We start from the raw sequence: 22,939 nt of genomic DNA on the forward strand, positions 1-22,939 counted from the left end.
TTTTTATCTTGCCGCCTTCGAATGAGAAGCAAGGGAAAGGGTTTAAGGTTTGATTAGGGAATCCGCGGTAGCGGTCCGCCTAATCAAACCCTAAACCCTTTCCCGTCCCGTTTTAGGATATCCGATCCCCCAAAAAGGGTTCACTCGGCCCCTCTAGGGTGTCTTTTTGTCTTGCCGCCTTCGAATGAGAAGCAGGAAATGGTTTAGGGTTTGATTAGGGGATCCGCGGTAGCGGTCCGCCTAATCAAACCCTAAACCCTTTCCGTCCCGTTTTAGGATACCCGGCCCCCAAAAAAAGGTTCACTCGGCCCCTCTAGGGTGTCTTTTTGTCTTGCCGCCTTCGAATGAGAAGCAGGGGAAAGGTTTTAGGGTTTGATTAGGTGGATCTGCGGTAGCGTCCGCCTAATCAAACCCTAAACCCTTTCCCGTCCCGTTTTAGGATACCCGGTCTCCCCAAAAAGGGTTTACTCGGCCCCTCTAGGGTGTCTTTTTGTTTGTCATGCCGCCTTCGAATGAGAAGCAAGGGAAAGGGTTTAGGGTTTGATTAGGGGGATCTGCGGTAGCGGTCCACCTAATCAAACCCTAAACCCTTTCCTGTCCCATTTTAGGATACCCAGCCCCCCAAAAAAGGGTTCACTCGGCCCCTCTAGGGTGTCTTTTTGTCTTTCCGCCTTCGAATGAGAAGCAAGGCAAAGGGTTTAGGGTTTGATTAGGGGGATCCGTGGTAGCGGTCCGCCAATAAAACCCTAAACCCTTTCCCGTCCCATTTTAGGATACCCGGTCCCCCCAAAAAGGGTTCACTCGGCCCCTCTAGGGTGACTTTTTGTCTTGCCGCCTTCGAATGAGAAGAAAGGGAAAGGGTTTAGGGTTTGATTAGGGAATCCGCGGTGATGGTCCCATTAATCAAACTCTAAACCCTTTCCCGTCCCGTTTTAGGATACTGTTCCCCCAAAAGGGTTCACTCGGCCCCTCTAGGGTGTATTTTTGTCTTGCCGCCTTGAATGAGAAGCAGGGAAAGGATTTAGGGTTTGATTTGGGGGATCCGCGGTAGCGGTCCACCTAATCAAATCCTAAACCCTTTCCCGTCCCGTTTTAGGATACCCGACCCCCAAAAAGGGTTCACTCGGCCCCTCTAGGGTGTCTTTTTGTCTTGCCGCCTTCGAATAAGAAGCAAGGGGAAGGGTTTAGGGTTTGATTAGGGGGATCCGCGGTAGCGGTCCGCCTAATCAAACCCTAAACCCTTTCCCGTCCCGTTTTAGGTTACCCGGTCCCCAAAAAGGGTTCACTCGGCCCCTCTAGGGTGTCTTTTTATCTTGCCGCCTTCGAATGAGAAGCAATGGAAAGGGTTTAGGGTTTGATTAGGGGAATCCGCGGTAGCGGTCCGCCTAATCAAACCCTAAACCCTTTCCCGTCCGTTTTAGGATACCCGTCCCCCAAAAAGGGTTCACTCGGCCCCTCTAGGGTGTCTTTTTGTCTTGCCGCCTTCGAATGAGAAGCAAGGAAAGGGTTTAGGGTTTGATTAGGGGATCCGCGGTTGCGGTCCGCCTAATCAAACCCTAAACCCTTTCCCGTCCCGTTTTAGGATACCCGGCCCCCCAAAAAAGGGTTCACTCGGCCCCTCTAGGGTGTCTTTTTGTCTTGCCGCCTTCGAATGAGAAGCAGGGGAAAGGTTTTAGGGTTTGATTAGGTGGATCCGCGGTAGCGTCCGCCTAATCAAACCCTAAACCCTTTCCCGTCCCCGTTTAGGATACCCTATCTCCCAAAAAGGGTTTACTCGGCCCCTCTAGGGTGTCTTTTTGTTTGTCATGCCGCCTTCGAATGAGAAGCAAGGGAAAGGGTTTAGGGTTTGATTAGGGGGATCTGCGGTAGCGGTCCACCTAATCAAACCCTAAACCCTTTCCTGTCCCATTTTAGGATACCCGGCCCCCCCAAAAAGGGTTCACTCGGCCCCTCTAGGGTGTCTTTTTGTCTTTCCGCCTTCGAATGAGAAGCAAGGCAAAGGGTTTAGGGTTTGATTAGGGGGATCCGTGGTAGCGTTCCGCCTAATCAAACCCTAAACCCTTTCCCGTCCCGTTTTAGGATACCCGGCCCTCAAAAAGGGTTCACTCGGCCCCTCTAGGGTGTCTTTTTGTCTTGCCGCCTTCAAATGAGAAGCAAGGGAAAGGTTTTAGGGTTTTATTAGGTGGATCCTCGGTAGCGGTCCGCCTAATCAAACCCTAAACCCTTTCCCGTTCCGTTTTAGGATACCCGGCCCCCCAAAAAAGGGTTCACTCGGCCCCTCTAGGGTGTCTTTTTGTCTTTCCGCCTTCGAATGAGAAGCAGGGGAAAGGGTTTAGGGTTTGATTAGGTGGATCCGCGGTAGCGGTCCGCCTAATCAAACCCAAACCCTTTCCCGTCCCGTTTTAGGATACCCGGCCCCCAAAAAGGGTTCACTCGGCCCCTCTAGGGTGTCTTTTTGTCTTGCCGCCTTCGAATGAGAAGCGAGGGAAAGGGTTTAGGGTTTGATTAGGGGGATCCGTGGTAGCGGTCCGCCTAATCGAACCCTAAACCCTTTCCCGTCCCATTTTAGGATACCCGGCCCCCCAAAAAAGGGTTCACTCGGCCTCTCTAGGGTGTCTTTTTGTCTTGCCGCCTTCAAATGAGAATCAAGGGAAAGGGTTTAGGGTTTGATTAGGGGGATCCGCGGTAGCGGTCCGCCTAATCAAACTCTAAACCCTTTCCCGTCCCGTTTTAGGATACTCGGTCCCCCCAAAAAGGGTTCACTCGGCCCCTCTAGGGTGTCTTTTTGTCTTTCCGCCTTCGAATGAGAAGCAAGGCAAAGGGTTTAGGGTTTGATTAGGGGGATCCGTGGTAGCGGTCCGCCTAATCAAACCCTAAACCCTTTCCCGTCCCGTTTTAGGATCCCCCCCCCCCCCCCTCAAAAAGGGTTCACTCGGCCCCTCTAGGGTGTCTTTTTGTCTTGCCGCCTTCAAATGAGAAGCAAGGGAAAGGTTTTAGGGTTTTATTAGGTGGATCCTCGGTAGCGGTCCGCCTAATCAAACCCTAAACCCTTTCCTAAAGTTCCGTTTAGGATACCGGCCCCAAAAAGGGTTCACTCGGCCCCTCTAGGGTGTCTTTTTGTCTTTCCGCCTTCGAATGAGAAGCAGGGGAAAGGGTTTAGGGTTTGATTAGGTGGATCCGCGGTAGCGGTCCGCCTAATCAAACCCTAAACCCTTTCTCGTCCCGTTTTAGGATACCCCGTCCCCCAAAAGGGTTCACTCGGCCCCTCTAGGGTGTCTTTTTGTCTTGCCGCCTTCGAATGAGAAGCAAGGGAAAGGGTTTAGGGTTTGATTAGTGGGATCTGTGGTAGCGGTCCACCTAATCGAACCCTAAACCCTTTCCCGTCCCATTTTAGGATACCCGGCCCCCCAAAAAAGGGTTCACTCGGCCTCTCTAGGGTGTCTTTTTGTCTTGCCGCCTTCAAATGAGAAGCAAGGGAAAGGGTTTAGGGTTTGATTAGGGGGATCCGCGGTAGCGTCCGCCTAATCAAACTCTAAACCCTTTCCCGTCCCGTTTTAGGATACTCGGTCCCCCCAAAAAGGGTTCACTCGGCCCCTCTAGGGTGTCTTTTTGTCTTGCCGCCTTCAAATAAGAAGCAAGGGAAAGGATTTAGGGTTTGATTTGGGGGATCCGCGGTAGCGGTCCACCTAATCAAATCCTAAACCCTTTCCCGTCCCATTTTAGGATACCCGACCCCCCAAAAAAGGGTTCACTCGGCCCCTCTAGGCTGTCTTTTTGTCTTGCCGCCTTCGAATGAGAAGCAAGGGAAAGAGTTTAGGGTTTGATTAGGGGGATTCGCGGTAGCGGTCTGCCTAATCAAACCGTAAACCCTTTCCCGTCCTGTTTTAGGTTACCCGGTCCCCCCAAAAAGGGTTCACTCGGCCCCTCTAGGGTGACTTTTTGTCTTGCCGCCTTCGAATGAGAAGAAAGGGAAAGGGTTTAGGGTTTGATTAGGGGAATCCGCGGTAGCGGTCTGCCTAATCAAACTCTAAACCCTTTCCCGTCCCGTTTTAGGATACCCGTTCCCCCCAAAAAGGGTTCACTCGGCCCCTCTAGGGTGTATTTTTGTCTTGCCGCCTTCGAATGAGAAGCAAGGGAAAGGATTTAGGGTTTGATTTGGGGGATCCGCGGTAGCGGTCCACCTAATCAAATCCTAAACCCTTTCCCGTCCCATTTTAGGATACCCGACCCCCCAAAAAAGGGTTCACTCGGCCCCTCTAGGCTGTCTTTTTGTCTTGCCGCCTTCGAATAAGAAGCAAGGGGAAGGGTTTAGGGTTTGATTAGGGGGATCCGCGGTAGCGGTCCGCCTAATCAAACCCTAAACCCTTTCCCGTCCCGTTTTAGGATACCCGGTCCCCAAAAAGGGTTCACTCGGCCCCTCTCTAGGTGTCTTTTTATCTTGCCGCCTTCGAATGAGAAGCAATGGAAAGGGTTTAGGGTTTGATTAGGGGAATCCGCGGTAGCGGTCCGCCTAATCAAACCCTAAACCCTTTCCCGTCCCGTTTTAGGATATCCGATCCCCCCAAAAAGGGTTCACTCGGCCCCTCTAGGGTGTCTTTTTGTCTTGCCGCCTTCGAATGAGAAGCAAGGGAAATGGTTTAGGGTTTGATTAGGGGGATCCGCGGTAGCGGTCCGCCTAATCAAACCCTAAACCCTTTCCTATCCCGTTTTAGGATACCCGGCCCCCAAAAAGGGTTCACTCGGCCCCTCTAGGGTGTCTTTTTGTCTTGCCGCCTTCGAATGAGAAGCGAGGGAAAGGGTTTAGGGTTTGATTAGGGGGATCCGCGGTGGCGGTCCGCCTAATCAAACCCTAAACCCTTTCCCGTCCCGTTTAGGATACCCGTCTCCCCAAAAGGGTTTACTCGGCCCCTCTAGGGTGTCTTTTTGTTTGTCATGCCGCCTTCGAATGAGAAGCAAGGGAAAGGGTTTAGGGTTTGATTAGGGGGATCTGCGGTAGCGGTCCACCTAATCAAACCCTAAACCCTTTCCTGTCCCATTTTAGGATACCCAGCCCCCCAAAAAAGGGTTCACTCGGCCCCTCTAGGGTGTCTTTTTGTCTTTCCGCCTTCGAATGAGAAGCAAGGCAAAGGGTTTAGGGTTTGATTAGGGGGATCCGTGGTAGCGGTCCGCCTAATCAAACCCTAAACCCTTTCCCGTCCCGTTTTAGGATACCCCCCCCCCCCCCCCAAAAAGGGTTCACTCGGCCCCTCTAGGGTGTCTTTTTGTCTTGCCGCCTTCAAATGAGAAGCAAGGGAAAGGTTTTAGGGTTTTATTAGGTGGATCCTCGGTAGCGGTCCGCCTAATCAAACCCTAAACCCTTTCCCGTTCCGTTTTAGGATACCCGGCCCCCCAAAAAAGGGTTCACTCGGCCCCTCTAGGGTGTCTTTTTGTCTTTCCGCCTTCGAATGAGAAGCAGGGGAAAGGGTTTAGGGTTTGATTAGGTGGATCCGCGGTAGCGGTCCGCCTAATCAAACCCTAAACCCTTTCTCGTCCCGTTTTAGGATACCCGGCCCCCCCAAAAAGGGTTCACTCGGCCCCTCTAGGGTGTCTTTTTGTCTTGCCGCCTTCGAATGAGAAGCAAGGGAAAGGGTTTAGGGTTTGATTAGTGGGATCTGTGGTAGCGGTCCACCTAATCGAACCCTAAACCCTTTCCCGTCCCATTTTAGGATACCCGGCCCCCCAAAAAGGGTTCACTCGGCCTCTCTAGGGTGTCTTTTTGTCTTGCCGCCTTCAAATGAGAATCAAGGGAAAGGGTTTAGGGTTTGATTAGGGGGGATCCGCGGTGGCGTCCGCCTAATCAAACTCTAAACCCTTTCCCGTCCCGTTTTAGGATACTCGGTCCCCCCAAAAAGGGTTCACTCGGCCCCTCTAGGGTGTCTTTTTGTCTTGCCGCCTTCAAATAAGAAGCAAGGGAAAGGATTTAGGGTTTGATTTGGGGGATCCGCGGTAGCGGTCCACCTAATCAAATCCTAAACCCTTTCCCGTCCCATTTTAGGATACCCGACCCCCCAAAAAAGGGTTCACTCGGCCCCTCTAGGCTGTCTTTTTGTCTTGCCGCCTTCGAATGAGAAGCAAGGGAAAGAGTTTAGGGTTTGATTAGGGGGATTCGCGGTAGCGTCTGCCTAATCAAACCGTAAACCCTTTCCCCGTCTGTTTTAGGTTACCCGGTCCCCCCAAAAAGGGTTCACTCGGCCCCTCTAGGGTGACTTTTTGTCTTGCCGCCTTCGAATGAGAAGAAAGGGAAAGGGTTTAGGGTTTGATTAGGGGAATCCGTGGTAGCGGTCTGCCTAATCAAACTCTAAACCCTTTCCCGTCCCGTTTTAGGATACCCGTTCCCCCCAAAAAGGGTTCACTCGGCCCCTCTAGGGTGTATTTTTGTCTTGCCGCCTTGAATGAGAAGCAGGGAAAGGATTTAGGGTTTGATTTGGGGGATCCGCGGTGGCGGTCCACCTAATCAAACTCTAAACCCTTTCCCGTCCCATTTTAGGATACCCGACCCCCCAAAAAAGGGTTCACTCGGCCCCTCTAGGCTGTCTTTTTGTCTTGCCGCCTTCGAATAAGAAGCAAGGGGAAGGGTTTAGGGTTTGATTAGGGGGATCCGCGGTAGCGGTCCGCCTAATCAAACCCTAAACCCTTTCCCGTCCCGTTTTAGGTTACCCGGTCCCCCAAAAAGGGTTCACTCGGCCCCTCTAGGGTGTCTTTTTATCTTGCCGCCTTCGAATGAGAAGCAATGGAAAGGGTTTAGGGTTTGATTAGGGGAATCCGCGGTAGCGGTCCGCCTAATCAAACCCTAAACCCTTTCCCGTCCCGTTTTAGGATATCCGATCCCCCTAAAAAGGGTTCACTCGGCCCCTCTAGGGTGTCTTTTTGTCTTTCCGCCTTCGAATGAGAAGCAAGGCAAAGGGTTTAGGGTTTGATTAGGGGGATCCGTGGTAGCGGTCCGCCAATAAAACCCTAAACCCTTTCCCGTCCCATTTTAGGATACCCGGTCCCCCCAAAAAGGGTTCACTCGGCCCCTCTAGGGTGTCTTTTTGTTTTTCTTGCCGCCTTCAAATGAGAAGCAAGGGAAAGGGTTTAGGGTTTGATTAGGGGGATCCGCGGTAGCGGTCCGCCTAATCAAACCCTAAACCCTTTCCCGTCTCGTTTTAGGATATCCGATCCCCCAAAAAGGGTTCACTCGCCCCTCTAAGGTGTCTTTTTGTCTTGCTGCCTTCGAATGAGAAGCAAGGGAAAGGGTTTAGGGTTTGATTAAGGGGATCCGTGGTAGTGTTCTGCCTAATCAAACCCTAAATCCTTACCGTCCCGTTTTAGGATACCCCGTCCCCCAAAAGGGTTCACTCGGCCCCTCTAGGGTGTCTTTTTGTCTTGCCGCCTTCGAATGAGAAGCAAGGGAAAGGGTTTAGGGTTTGATTAGGGGATCCGTGGTAGCGGTCCGCCTAATCAAACCCTAAACCCTTTCCCCGTCCCGTTTTAGGATACCCCCCCCCCCTCAAAAAGGGTTCACTCGGCCCCTCTAGGGTGTCTTTTTGTCTTGGCGCCTTCAAATGAGAAGCAAGGGAAAGGTTTTAGGGTTTTATTAGGTGGATCCTCGGTAGCGGTCCGCCTAATCAAACCCTAAACCCTTTCCGTTCCGTTTTTAGGATACCCGCCCCCCCCCAAAAAGGGTTCACTCGGCCCCTCTAGGGTGTCTTTTTGTCTTTCCGCCTTCGAATGAGAAGCAGGGGAAAGGGTTTAGGGTTTGATTAGGTGGATCCGCGGTAGCGGTCCGCCTAATCAAACCCTAAACCCTTTCTCGTCCCGTTTTAGGATACCCGGTCCCCCCAAAAAGGGTTCACTCGGCCCCTCTAGGGTGTCTTTTTGTCTTGCCGCCTTCGAATGAGAAGCAAGGGAAAGGGTTTAGGGTTTGATTAGTGGGATCTGCGGTAGCGGTCCACCTAATCGAACCCTAAACCCTTTCCCGTCCCATTTTAGGATACCCGGCCCCACAAAAAAGGGTTCACTCGGCCTCTCTAGGGTGTCTTTTTGTCTTGCCGCCTTCAAATGAGAATCGGGAAAGGGTTTAGGGTTTGATTAGGTGGATCCGCGGTAGCGTCCGCCTAATCAAACCCTAAACCCTTTCCCGTCCCGTTTTAGGATACTCGGTCCCCCAAAAAGGGTTCACTCGGCCCCTCTAGGGTGTCTTTTTGACTTGCCGCCTTCAAATAAGAAAGCAAGGGAAAGGATTTAGGGTTTGATTTGGGGGATCCGCGGTAGCGGTCCACCTAATCAAATCCTAAACCCTTTCCCGTCCCATTTTAGGATACCCGACCCCCCAAAAAAGGGTTCACTCGGCCCCTCTAGGCTGTCTTTTTGTCTTGCCGCCTTCGAATGAGAAGCAAGGGAAAGAGTTTAGGGTTTGATTAGGGGGATCCGCGGTAGCGGTCTGCCTAATCAAACCGTAAACCCTTTCCCGTCCTGTTTTAGGTTACCCGGTCCCCCCAAAAAGGGTTCACTCGGCCCCTCTAGGGTGACTTTTTGTCTTGCCGCCTTCGAATGAGAAGAAAGGGAAAGGGTTTAGGGTTTGATTAGGGGAATCCGCGGTAGCGGTCTGCCTAATCAAACTCTAAACCCTTTCCCGTCCCGTTTTAGGATACCCGTTCCCCCCAAAAAGGGTTCACTCGGCCCCTCTAGGGTGTATTTTTGTCTTGCCGCCTTCGAATGAGAAGCAAGGGAAAGGATTTAGGGTTTGATTTGGGGGATCCGCGGTAGCGGTCCACCTAATCAAATCCTAAACCCTTTCCCGTCCCATTTTAGGATACTCGGTCCCCCCAAAAAGGGTTCACTCGGCCTCTCTAGGGTGTCTTTTTGTCTTGCCGCCTTCGAATGAGAAGCAAGGGAAAGGTTTTAGGGTTTGATTAGGTGGATCCTCGGTAGCGGTCCGCCTAATCAAACCCTAAACCCTTTCCCGTTCCGTTTTAGGATACCCGGCCCCCCAAAAAAGGGTTCACTCGGCCCCTCTAGGGTGTCTTTTTGTCTTGCCGCCTTCGAATGAGAAGCAGGGGAAAGGGTTTAGGGTTTGATTAGGTGGATCCGCGGTAGCGGTCCGCCTAATCAAACCCTAAACCCTTTCTCGTCCCGTTTTAGGATACCCGGTCCCCCCAAAAAGGATTCACTCGGCCCCTCTAAGGTGTCTTTTTGTCTTGCCGCCTTCGAATGAGAAGCAAGGGAAAGGGTTTAGGGTTTGATTAGTGGTATCTGCGGTAGCGGTCCACCTAATCGAACCCTAAACCCTTTCCCGTCCCATTTTAGGATACCCGGCCCCCCAAAAAAGGGTTCACTCGGCCTCTCTAGGGTGTCTTTTTGTCTTGCCGCCTTCGAATGAGAAGCAAGGGAAAGGGTTTAGGGTTTGATTAGGGGGATCCGCGGTAGCCGTCCGCCTAATCAAACTCTAAACCCTTTCCCGTCCCGTTTTAGGATACTCGGTCCCCCCAAAAAGGGTTCACTCGGCCTCTCTAGGGTGTCTTTTTGTCTTGCCATCTTCGAATGAGAAGCAAGGGAAAGGGTTTAGGGTTTGATTAGGGGGATCCGCGGTAGCGGTCCGCCTAATCAAACTCTAAACCCTTTCCCGTCCCGTTTTAGGATACTCGGTCCCCCCAAAAAGGGTTCACTCGGCCCCTCTAGGGTGTATTTTTGTCTTGCCGCCTTCAAATGAGAAGCAAGGGAAAGGATTTAGGGGTTGATTTGGGGGATCCGCGGTAGCGGTCCACCTAATCAAATCCTAAACCCTTTCCCGTCCCATTTTAGGATACCCGACCCCCAAAAAGGGTTCACTCGGCCCTTCTAGGGTGTCTTTTTGTCTTGCCGCCTTCGAATGAGAAGCAAGGGTAAGAGTTTAGGGTTTGATTAGGGGATCCGCGGTAGCGGTCTGCTAATCAAACCGTAAACCCTTTCCCGTCCAGCTTTAGGTTACCGGTCCCCCAAAAAGGGTTCACTCGGCCCCTCTAGGGTGACTTTTTGTCTTGCCGCCTTCGAATGAGAAGAAAGGGAAAGGGTTTAGGGTTTGATTAGGGGAATCCGTGGTAGCGGTCCGCCTAATCAAACCTAAACCCTTTCCCGTCCCGTTTTAGGATACCCGGTCCCCCAAAAGGGTTCACTCGGCCCCTCTAGGGTGTCTTTTTGTCTTGCCGCCGTCGAATGAGAAAGCAGGGAAATGGTTTAGGGTTTGATTAGGGGATCCGCGGTAGCGGTCCGCCTAATCAAACCCTAAACCCTTTCCCGTCCCGTTTTAGGATACCCGGCCCCCCAAAAAAGGGTTCACTCGGCCCCTCTAGGGTGTCTTTTTGTCTTGCCGCCTTCGAATGAGAAGCATGAGAAAGGGTTTAGGGTTTGATTAGGTGGATCCGCAGTAGCGGTCCGCCTAATCAAACCCTAAACCCTTTCTCGTCCCGTTTTAGGATACCCGGTCCCCCCAAAAAGGGTTCACTCGGCCCCTCTAGGGTGTCTTTTTGTCTTGCCGCCTTCGAATGAGAAGCAAGGAAAGGGTTTAGGGTTTGATTAGGGGGATCCGCGGTAGCGGTCCGCCTAATCAAACCCTAAACCCTTTCCCGTCCCGTTTAGGATACCCCCCCCCTCAAAAAGGGTTCACTCGGCCCCTCTAGGGTGTCTTTTTGTCTTGCCGCCTTCAAATGAGAAGCAAGGAAAGGGTTTAGGGTTTGATTAGGCGGATCCGCGGTGGCGTCTGCCTAATCAATCAAACCCTAAACCCTTTCCCGTCCCGTTTTAGGATACCCGGTCCCCCCAAAAAGGGTTCACTCTGCCCCTCTAGGGTGTCTTTTTGTCTTGCCGCCTTCAAATAAGAAGCAAGGGAAAGGTTTTAGGGTTTGATTAGGTGGATCCTCGGTAGCGGTCCGCCTAATCAAACCCTAAACCCTTTCCCGTTCCGTTTTAGGATACCCGGCCCCCCAAAAAAGGGTTCACTCGGCCCCTCTAGGGTGTCTTTTTGTCTTGCCGCCTTCGAATGAGAAGCAGGGGAAAGGGTTTAGGGTTTGATTAGGTGGATCCGTGGTAGCGGTCCGCCTAATCAAACCCTAAACCCTTTCTCGTCCCGTTTTAGGATACCCGGTCCCCCCAAAAAGGGTTCACTCGGCCCCTCTAGGGTGTCTTTTTGTCTTGCCGCCTTCGAATGAGAACCAAGGGAAAGTGTTTAGGGTTTGATTAGTGGGATCTGCGATAGCGGTCCAACTAATCGAACCCTAAACCCTTTCCCGTCCCATTTTAGGATACCCTATCCCCCAAAAAAGGGTTCACTCGGCCTCTCTAGGGTGTATTTTTGTCTTGCCGCCTTCGAATGAGAAGCAAGGGAAAGGGTTTAGGGTTTGATTAGGGGGATCCGCGGTAGCGGTCCGCCTAATCAAACTCTAAACCCTTTCCCGTCCCGTTTTAGGATACTCGGTCCCCCCAAAAAGGGTTCACTCGGCCCCTCTAGGGTGTCTTTTTGTCTTGCCGCCTTCAAATGAGAAGCAAGGGAAAGGATTTAGGGTTTGATTTGGGGGATCCGCGGTAGCGGTCCACCTAATCAAATCCTAAACCCTTTCCCGTCCCATTTTAGGATACCCGACCCCACAAAAAAGGGTTCACTCGGCCCCTCTAGGCTGTCTTTTTGTCTTGCCGCCTTCGAATGAGAAGCAAGGGAAAGAGTTTAGGGTTTGATTAGGGGGATCCGCGGTAGCGGTCTGCCTAATCAAACCGTAAACCCTTTCCCGTCCCGTTTTAGGTTACCCGGTCCCCCCAAAAAGGGTTCACTCGGCCCCTCTAGGGTGACTTTTTGTCTTGCCGCCTTCGAATGAGAAGAAAGGGAAAGGGTTTAGGGTTTGATTAGGGGAATCAGCGGTAGCGGTCTGCCTAATCAAACTCTAAACCCTTTCCTGTCCCGTTTTAGGATACCCGGTCCCCCCAAAAAGGGTTCACTCGGCCCCTCTAGGGTGTCTTTTTGTCTTGCCGCCTTCGAATGAGAAGCAAGGGAAAGGATTTAGGGTTTGATTTGGGGGATCCGCGGTAGCGGTCCACCTAATCAAATCCTAAACCCTTTCCCGTCCCATTTTAGGATACCCGACCCCCCAAAAAAGGGTTCACTCGGCCCCTCTAGGCTGTCTTTTTGTCTTGCCGCCTTCGAATCGGAAAGCAAGGGGAAGGGTTTAGGGTTTGATTAAGGGGATCCGCGGTAGCGGTGTCCGCCTAATCAAACCCTAAACCCTTTCCCGTCCCGTTTTAGGTTACCCGGTCCCCCCAAAAAGGGTTCACTCGGCCCCTCTAGGGTGTCTTTTTATCTTGCCGCCTTCGAATGAGAAGCAATGGAAAGGGTTTAGGGTTTGATTAGGGGAATCCGCGGTAGCGGTCCGCCTAATCAAACCCTAAACCCTTTCCCGTCCCGTTTTAGGATATCCGGTCCCCCCAAAAAGGGTTCACTCGGCCCCTCTAGAATGTCTTTTTATCTTGCCGCCTTCGAATGAGAAGCAAGGGAAATGGTTTAGGGTTTGATTAGGGGGATCCGCGGTAGCGGTCCGCCTAATCAAACCCTAAACCCTTTCCCGTCCCGTTTTAGGTTACCCGGTCCCCCAAAAAGGGTTCACTCGGCCCCTCTAGGGTGTCTTTTTGTCTTGCCGCCTTCGAATGAGAAGGAAGGGAAAGGGTTTAGGGTTTGATTAGGGGAGTCCGCGGTAGCGGTCCGCCTAATCAAACCCTAAACCCTTTCCCGTCCCGTTTTAGGATATCCGGTCCCCCCAAAAAGGGTTCACTCGGCCCCTCTAGGGTGTCTTTTTGTCTTGCCGCCTTCGAATGTGAAGCAAGGGAAATGGTTTAGGGTTTGATTAGGGGGATCTGCGGTAGCGGTCCGCCTAATCAAACCCTAAACCCTTTCCCTTCCCGTTTTAGGATACCCGGTCCCCCCAAAAAGTGTTCACTCGGCCCCTCTAGGGTGTCTTTTTGTCTTGCCGCCTTCAAATGAGAAGCAAGGATCCGCTTAATCCAACTCTAAACTCTTTCCCGTCCCGTTTTATTATTACCCCCCCCCCACAAAAAAAAAAGGGTTTACTCGGTCCGTCAGGTGTCTTTTTTTTTTTTTTTTTTTTTTTCTAATGTTGACGAGGGGGTTGAATCTCCCCCGGGTCCATGCATTCTCGCACCAACACATGGACCATGTAAGCCACCCTTTTCGAGGACTGCAATGGCCAAGCTTCAAGGTAACTAACTAACTATTTTAGGGTATTAAATGTATTTATCATTTCCCTTATTTTTTAACAGTTATATTACAATAGTAACTAACTACCTACAAGAAAAAAGAAACGGAGTAAAAAAAATAAAAGTAGTAACCAGTTTTTAGCTCAGTCGTTTTACATTACCAGTATAGACGTTGTCATAGGAGAATTGTTCAACAGCAGTATAATTTTGAAGTTACGCCCAATTTCCTCTGTTATACTAAGGTATTTTCTTTTCAATTTCGTTTCTTCTCTATCATAACTCTAATATAATGTTTAATTTGGATCACTTAATTGTTCAATAGCAGTATAATTTTGATGTTTTGATTTCAGATATTTATACTGCTTTACTGTTAAAAATTAATTCGGATTAATGTGCATGAATTATTTTTTCTACCTTTAGAAACACATTCGCATTGTTCTTCCCCAATTATATATCTCTGAAGTATTCTTTTAACATTTACTTTCTAGTTTCTGTTAATTTTGAATATTTAATTGAAGGTAATAATATATATTGTTCATACAGCTTTAAATTAATGTGCGTATTGTTTTTAATATAGAAATTGTTCTGAATCATCTAAAAGTACATTATCTTTGTGACTAATGTACATTTCCTAAAATTAGGTAACTGGTGATTATTTCTACTTGTCAATTTTGTATTTTCAGTTGAACGTAATAATATAATACATTCAGCTTAAAATAATGTGCCGTTTGTTTTTTATATAGGAACTGTTCTGAAATATGTAAAGAACATTATATTTGTTATTAATGTACATTTCGTAAAATTAGGTAACTGCTGATTATCTCTACTTGTGAATTTTTGGGTTTTTAATTGAAGGTAATAATATAATGTACATTCACCTTAAATTAATGTGCCGTTTGTTATTAATATAGAAATTGTTCTGAATCATCTAAAAGAACATTATATTTGTGATTAATGTACATTTCCTAAAATTAGATAACTGCTGATTATCTCTACTTGTTTTGTAATTTCATTTTATTATTACAGACTATGGAGCAGGAAGATAAAAAATCTGAAAAGCGGAGAAAAGTTACTTTTATTTTTTCCACCAACTAAAAGTTCCACTGATGGTAAAAATGAGTGTGCTCCATTTACAAGAAAGCGTAAATCAGCTACTATTAACAGTAAATCTAAGTCTATACAATCTTTCGCAAAGAAGATAAATGCAGAAAGTGACGATGATCTTGCAGTTAATAAACAAATTGTTTCTGTTAATAAACAAATTGTTACTGCAAAGAAAGAAAGTCCTCAAAAGGGTAAAGTAAGTAATAAGATGGTATTGGGTTCCAAGTGTAAGCAGAAGTTTGATTTCTCTTCATTAAAAAGTGCATATACGAGAATGGCTCCTACAGGAGTAGTTGAGGTAGTTGAACGTTTGTCATACGAACAGTGGTGCGCGCTAGAAGAGATTGGATTTAGTGGGATGTTTTGGTTAAGAGTTCGTTCCATTCCTTTAAAGCTTGGGTACTGGTTAATTAAGCAGTATAACCCATACCAAAACTGTATCGATCTTCTTGATGGTGAGAAGTTGTACTTGAATGTTTCTGATGTAAGATCAACATTTGGATTTCCAATAGGCCCTAAAACAGTTGAATTATCCAAAACTCATACTAAATCAGAAGAGTTTCAAGAGTTTTATGGCAAATGGAAACAACAATGTGGTATAAAAGATGGACAAGTTCCACTCAAAACGCTTGAGAATTGGTTGATAAATCATGATCATGGTGATGATGAATTCAAGGTTAACTTTGTTGTGTTTGTTGTTTCTTTGCTAATGAGAAACACCCAAAAGCCTTTGGTTAATCATCATGTTTTGAAATCGTTGATGAATGTTGATGAAATCAAAGATTACAATTGGTGTTCCTTTTTGTTAAAAAGTTTGCAAGAAAGCAAGATTGAGTGGGTGGAAAAGGAGACTCACTTCGGCGGGCCACTGTTGTTTTTGGAGGTAAAAAGTCCCAAAAAATATATTTGAAGTTCATAAATTAATTTAACATTGCAAGGTACATTTTCATTCTCTTGTAATTATTATTATTATTATTATTATTTTGCAGCTCATCTATGTTGATTGCGTTGTTCATGTGGAACGAAAAGTTGAAAGAGATTATTATCCGTTGGTAGGTTGGACTAGTAGTTTGTTATCATCGAGAGAGAAGGATGAGATGAAAAGCGGTATGTTTGGAAATGGTAAGTTGGAAGCACCAATGGAGGAGGTGGTTGACAATACAGGTGTCGAATCTGTCTATCAAACACAGGACTACACGGAGGAGTATATTCTTGATCTTGCTAAATGTATAACTAGTTTAGCTCAGAACATATCATCTGTTAAGGCTAAGTTAGAAAAAGGAGCATCAATAATTAAGGAGAACAAGACTGCTCAGAAGCTCTGTGATCATGCATTTAGTTTACTCAATTTGTCAAATGAGCACAGCTCCGCTGATAGTGAAAGTTCTATTGGTATTAATGTTGCTGATATTCCAGATGTTGTTCCTGCTGCTGAGAATGATGTTAATAATCATACTTTGGTTGTTGAAGCTTTGAATAATGTAAACATAACTTTAAAAAATAGTATTCAGGTTGAAAGCATGTCATTGAAGAGGCCGATTTTTTATACATACAAAAAGGTAAATATGTTGATCGTATTTTTTGTTATATTATGTTAACTTGGTTCTTAAGTGTATTGTTCTTCAATTTGATACATTTCAACTACTCCAGAAGCCTGGTGCATTGAGAAAAGAAGGTGAATTAGTTTACAATGTGAATGAACATAAAAAGGTTGAAAATGGGAATGAAGACAACAAGAAAGAGGTGTCAGAAGGGGAGTGTGAAAATGGGAATGAACACAACAAGAAAGATGATGACAAGAATGTACGAAATGATTCGAACCATCTTTATGTTGATAGTGACGTGGAGAATGAGGAAGAAGCCAATACGGATAATCTTATAAATACCCTTGTATGTAGCATGTTATCTGAAGATTATAATGAAGAACCCAAGGCAACCAATCTCAATCCAAGCTTAGATATCAGTACTGAACTTTATTTACTAAGAGGAGACACGACCCATGTATGCACGAGCCATCGAGTTTCAAAGATTTGTATTGCTGACTACGTCTACTAAACCAAGGGAAAATGCACTGTTCTTGCTAGGTATATTTTATTCTACTCATTATGTTTCTTTTATTTAATCATTCTGCACATTTCGTTTCGGTATTATGTGAATTATTAATAAAGATAATGTACATACGTGTAATTAACTGACTTGTTTTGTGTAACGTCTGAACCAGTGAGAAGCTCTTTGAGTTTAAGAATGTCGTGGGTACCCGATATCTTTTTGCATCTCTAAAACAACCTCGGTATATAACAGATGTTGTGGTCGATTGTTGGTCAGCTTACTTGAATTTCAATGAACTTGAAAGAAAATCTTCAGCACCACGCCGATTCTTTGCTTCAACCCTCGTATTTGTATGTAAAATTTTATTTCATTCTATATTACAATAATTTCATGTGATACAACTGTATATTAATACAAGAATATTATGTTCTATGTGTGCAGCAAGCATTTCAAGGGCACAGGAAAGAATTCAAATTTGAAAGACAATTGGAAGTATTCAAGAGGCATTTTAGAAATGAGTTAAATCATGCTGGGATTATTGATGTGACAAAAGTTGATATGGTTAGCTCAAACAATATATATAGTCAATACAAAGTGTTTTCTGCTGCTAATTTACTCTCGTAACAAATTTTATGTCTGTTGTATCTTCTAATCTTTTCTTATATAAAACAGTTTTTTTCCCAATAATATCCGACAAGCATTTTTACCTGTTCGTATTCAATATGGAGAAGAACAAGTTTGTCATTCTTGATAATCAGCAGCAAGATGAAACCCCAAAAACTCGTTATGGAAACAAACCTTGGAATATGGTAATTGTTCAGTTGCCTTTCATTGGTTATTTTTTCTTTTACAATGTCATATTTTTTGCACAATCTCTCTAGACAGTTTGATCTGAATTTTTCCATGCAGCGTAATGCTTTGGCAGAATATTTCAATGACATTGGTGATTTGAAGGAAAGAGTAAGAGCAATGGAGCCCGTTGTATTAAAAATGCCTTGTAGAAACCATCAAAATGTTGTTGACTGTGATATTTACACAATGAAACACATGGAAACGTACAAAGGGTGTCAGTATTGGACTTGTGGGTTGACAAAAAAACAGCGTAAGTTTGTAAACAATTTATATCCAATAATTGTAAATGTACTTTTGGTTTAATTAAATGATCTTTCTTAAAGTATTAAAAGCACATTCTTGTTTATAAGTTACCTATCCTCAAGATATTTTAACTTTTGTAGTTGGGTGGACTTCGAATATTGAGACTCAAATATCTTTGCACTTTGGTTTCATCTAAGTGCAACATTGTTTGTGATGGCGTTTTAACAAAGGTGAATCAGTATCAAGAGACGCCCTTCCCAAAGAAACTGGATTCGTCTGATGAAGAATTCTACGACGGTGATGAGACTGTTAGGGATGAGAAGATAGAAGAGGAGGTAGTTGGAAAGAAAGAGAAGAGTACCGATAATATTGGTGTCCCTGACAACAATGAGACTGTTAGGGTTAAGAAGAGAACAATGGAGGTAGGTTGTACATAAGGGAATATTATACCAGATGGCTATGATACTTGTGAGAAGAATGAGAGCATGACAGATGTGAGTAATACAAACGACAAGAGTACAAATGAGCATAATCTGCTTGACAGTGGTGACACTACCAAGGGCGAAGTCATCAACAATGAAAATGTTCATGAACATGAAAGAAGTCAACCAGAGTCTCTGAGCATCCTTGCAAATCGTAATTTACTAAGCACAGATACATGCATTATTACTCCTCTTACTGAGTTTCAGAATTGCATTGCTGATTATGTGTCGTATAGTAGAGGAAAACATACCGATTTAGCCAGGTATATATATATATATATATATATATATATATATCTACTAATGTACAATATTTAAATTTAAAATGTTATGTATCCTGTTTTGAGTTAACACTGGTAGTCATGAACCAGGGAACTTCTTGTGCATGTGGGTGAAATTTCTCTTCGGCGTATTGAAATGGCAACGCTATGACAATCTAAGTATTTAACGAGTGATTAAATCGATTGTTGGGCAAAACTTTTGAATGCCAAGGAATCTAGAAGAAACTCTTCAGAGCCTTATCGATTTTTTGTCACCACAGCTGTGTGTGTAAGTCAAATATTTATATAAACTTATTTCAACAAGTAAATTTTGTAATGTGTTTTCCCTTGATTAACATCAAAAACTTTACTTGTCTTGCATACAAATGATGCTTCATGGAGAACTGGACACTGTTGAAAATTTTATCGTGATTAAGGAAATAATGAAAGAAGAATTTACCCAATTCTCGGTTAACCCAGATAGAATTGATTTGGTAAGCATTGACAATATACACTCTTTCTGCATGTTATATTTAATTTTCTTGTTGCCTAATTAAATCTTTTAAAATCTACAGTTCTTCTTCCCAGTTATATATAAAAGGCATTACCATTTACTAGTCGTTGACAGCAACAAGTATAAGTTCATCATCATTGATAATGTGCATCATGACGGAAAACCAGAAGAATTTTTCCACGATAGACCACTGTCTTTTGTAAGATTCTATGCTCTCTTTTGCTTAACAGCACTAATACCGTTCTTATTCATTATTTTGAATGTACAATGACTTTACATAGAGTGTATCTTCCCCAAAAATTTTGTGTCTATCTTAATTTTCTTATTTTTGTGATTTTGTACCTCATAATTATTAGTGTCCTAATGTTTTCTTGCCCCCCTTCTCCGCCAGCGTAATGTTCTAGCAGAATACTTGAAAGACATCGGTGTTTCAAAAGTAAAAGTTGATCGCATTAAAAAACTGCAGCCTATTCTTGCAAAGATGAAGTGGAGAAACAACACTAACAAGACTGATTGTGGTGTTTACGTTATGAGACATGTGGAGACATTTAAGGGTAATCTAAATTGGACCTGTGAGCTTAAAAAAGGCGATGTGAGTTTCAGAAGTAATACACTTATTTTTAATACATAATTCAGTACACATTTGTACATGTTCTAACCCCTTGTTTTCTTTATTTTGCTAGGATGCTCCCCTACTGCTTCTGCGGAAGAAATACATTTCATATATGATTTCAACAGAAGGCAATGTATGTTTTGATGTTGTACTATAGAAGGCAATGGATTTCCGTTCAAACCCACTGCCATGGGAAGAATATGACGATGAAGATGAGGAAGATGCTGAATTGAAGATGTAAAAACTTTTTTTAGTTTCGTTTGTGACATGTGTGTGAGTAATGTAACATATATTGAGGAAGCTGCGAGTCGTACAACCTAAAGTTTGAAAAAAATTTAATTCAAGAGAGTGTTATATTCCGGAAATAAATTTCAATAAAGTTTATTATGTTCTTGCAGAACAACAATAATGTTTATTGTGAAAAACGTCTTAAAATTATTATACTCTGGGAAAACAATTCCAATAAAGTTGATGATGTCCCTGCAGAACAACAATAATGAACCTTTAATACAAATGTAATATACTTTGGCTATAAGAGTAAAGTACTTTGGCTATAAGAGTAATGTACATACAAGCCTTTAAGAATGTTCCTTGCAGAACAACAATAATGATCCTTTAATACAAATGTAATATACTTTGGCTATAAGAGTAATGTACATACAAGCCTTTAAGAATGTTCCTTGCAGAACAACAATAATGATCCTTTAATACAAATGTAATATACTTTCCCTATAAGAGTAATGTACTTTGGCAGTAAAATCGAATTGTGCATACAAGCCTTTAAGAATGTTCTCGTAGTGTATATTATGGATGTCTATCCTTGAATCAAAAATTTGCACCTTCCACTTCGTTATCAGATTCATCTTCTTCATCGTCGTCCTCCACATCATCAGATTCATCTCCTTCATCGTCGTCATCTTCATGGTAGTATTTGGTGAATATGCAACAAAATGTAAATTAAATATCAGATTTTATAAGGAGAAAATGGCCAAAATGAACAACTAAATTGATAATAGATTTAATATTAACCAAATATACATTGCTGAAATTCTCGTCTGTGCCGTCAGAACAACCATAATGTTCATTGCACAAAGAGCTTATGTGCCTTCATATAAGAGTGATGATTTTAGAAGGTAAACACTATGCGCTATGCTTGTATAATTTAATAATTATTTAACATTAATGTAATATGCTTTAACAAGAAACCAAATTATACATACCTGTCAGATGATTTGTTTCTTTGCAAGTCCTGGATTTGTGTCCTTGGCGGCCACATGTTTTGCAGTACCTCTTCTCTTTTCCTCTCTTCTTTAGGGCTTTTAACATTTATGATTCAATTTTCTTGCCCTTGGTCCTACCCTTGTTTTTAGATTTTTTTAGGAACATGAATCACCAACTTTTGAGGTATTTTGAAGCCCGCGTACTTTTCTATTTCTTTCATCTTGTCTTTCTTCTTTGCTGGTACACTTCTATTACTAATCATATCCAATCTAATATCTCTCGATTTTTCAATCAAAAGCTTCATGTTGTTATCATCACACTCAGCTACACTGACACAAGAATAAACCTCTTGCCACAAACAAGACTCAAACTTTTCCTATCGAAAACTTTTGAGAGACATCTATCAGTTTGCCATCTTTATCAAAGACAGGCTTACTCATTGCAGCTTTTGTCCATCTTTGCATTATGTACTGTTCTGGTATTTTCTGAAAATCTTGGTTGTGTAGAATCCACATGCAGTGCCTGCACAACAAGCCCATTCTCTGAAACATAGAACAGGAACAAGTAATCTCCATGTTATCTGGTGAATATGCTACGTTCCATGACTTATTTGGCATCTGCAAGTCTGTTACAATATATATTTTTCTCATCAATCTTCTCCACATCTTTAAAATGGCAATCAGACAAAGCTGCAACCAATTATGTTTGGAAGTCTTTGAAAATGTTGTGCGAGTACATTTCAGAAGCATGGACTTCAAGGTTTGACTTTGTTTTCCGTGGGATTTCAGAGTGATTGTTGTCACTGTTCAATTTGCTCTACTTGTGTCTTTGTGCTTCCAAGGCACTCTCATAGCACACCCAAAACTCAACAAGGGTCAAATGAGGTGTGAGGAACATGTCAAAGAAACTGTTTTCACTCTCAGGCCTAGAAGTAACCCTCATCAGGCCAGACATTGAAACATCTTTAAAATAGGCAGGGATCCACTGTTCCTTGAGATCGTACAAATATGAAAACCACTCGTGTTCTACAAGTTGATAATCAGTCATTATCTTCCCCCATTGTTCTTCGAATTCAGCAGGCTCAAGTTGGTTGTTCCAAACACACCTATTGAGCCTGGTCTTAATATCCTCATCTTGAAACAGTTGATAACTGACTTTTTCTCTTAGTTTCTTCATTATGTGCCACATGCACAGTCTGTGTGTTGACTCCTTAAACACTTCCGGGACTACCGACTTCATTGATTTGTCCTGATCAGTAATTATAATTCTTGGCTAGCACCCGCCCATTGCTTCCAAAAATGTCTTGAACAACCCTGTATAACACTCAATACTTTCATCACCTATCAACCCAGCTCCAAACGTTATGCACCTTTTGTGGTGATCAACTCATATGAAAGGTACAAACACCATATCGTACTTGTTTGTTCCATATGTAGCATCTGATGATAAAACCTCACCGAACAGCATGTAGTTCTTTATGCAGATCGGATGTGCCCAAAACACTCCAGCCAGGCACTTGTTTTCATCTACTATAAAATCAAAGTAAAATGAACTGCATGTGTCTTTTCTCCCAATAAAATTTTCAACAAACATTTGCGCATCAAAATTACCAATGTAGGCGTTTATGTCCCTGACAAAGTTTTTGAAATCAACCTCAGTAGCCCCAATGTTGTCATAACCTCCACACAGCTCCTTCCAACCTCTATAGGCTTTCACACCACCTAGTTTTAGCACCTTTACCTTTGTGACAAATTGCTTCTGTACCTCTGTCATTTTTCGGTTTCCTTTCAAGAATATTGTAGATTCAGTGAAGCAAGTGGATGGTTATGCGCTTCATCGAATCTAGTAACAATATAAGTTCCATTTTCTTGGTATTTAAACTGCACTAATGCACGATAGTCAATTCTTGTAATCGGCCTCACACAGACTTATGTATGTCACATCGGTTCGCATCATTCTCAACGATGCTCGATGCTCGATGCTCGATGCTCGATGTCCCTCTTCCTTTTCCTACTTTCCTTTACACCTTGCCTATTGCAGACAACATTCCTTAATGCAAAACTGTTTGGTAACTCATTGCCTTTAATCCTTTTTGTTGTTGCAAGTCTTGGCGTAAACCCACGATTGTACAATATTCTTTGTAGAATAACTCTCTGTGATTATAGCGTTTGAATACTTTTCCTACTTTAGGTTTCTTTTCCTCTCGGACAGAATGGAATGTCTTTGAGTGCATTTAATGTTTCAATTCTTGTCCTTGGTGTTTTAAAGTCATTATTTGTAGAAGAAGACGTAGTTGCATCACTTGTACTCATTGTCCGCTTCAACAAAAGAGTTAAGTAAGTATATT

General features: G+C 44.3%; 2 protein-coding genes across 2 annotated transcripts; both read right to left on the reverse strand.

Moving 5' to 3' along the window:
- Positions 1–21,408: 21,408 nt before the first annotated feature.
- On the reverse strand, positions 21,409–21,831 carry LOC141629304 (protein FAR1-RELATED SEQUENCE 5-like). The gene has a single exon (XM_074442327.1). The coding sequence runs from the start codon at positions 21,829–21,831 to the stop codon at positions 21,409–21,411; it is 423 nt and encodes a 140-aa protein (XP_074298428.1).
- A 147-nt stretch (positions 21,832–21,978) lies between these two features.
- On the reverse strand, positions 21,979–22,365 carry LOC141629305 (protein FAR1-RELATED SEQUENCE 5-like). The gene has a single exon (XM_074442328.1). It carries the CDS (start codon positions 22,363–22,365, stop codon positions 21,979–21,981), a length of 387 nt encoding a protein of 128 aa, XP_074298429.1.
- Positions 22,366–22,939: the final 574 nt, after the last annotated feature.

The sequence above is a fragment of the Silene latifolia genome, chromosome Y, assembly GCF_048544455.1.
Source record: "Silene latifolia isolate original U9 population chromosome Y, ASM4854445v1, whole genome shotgun sequence".
Lineage (NCBI taxonomy): Eukaryota > Viridiplantae > Streptophyta > Magnoliopsida > Caryophyllales > Caryophyllaceae > Silene > Silene latifolia.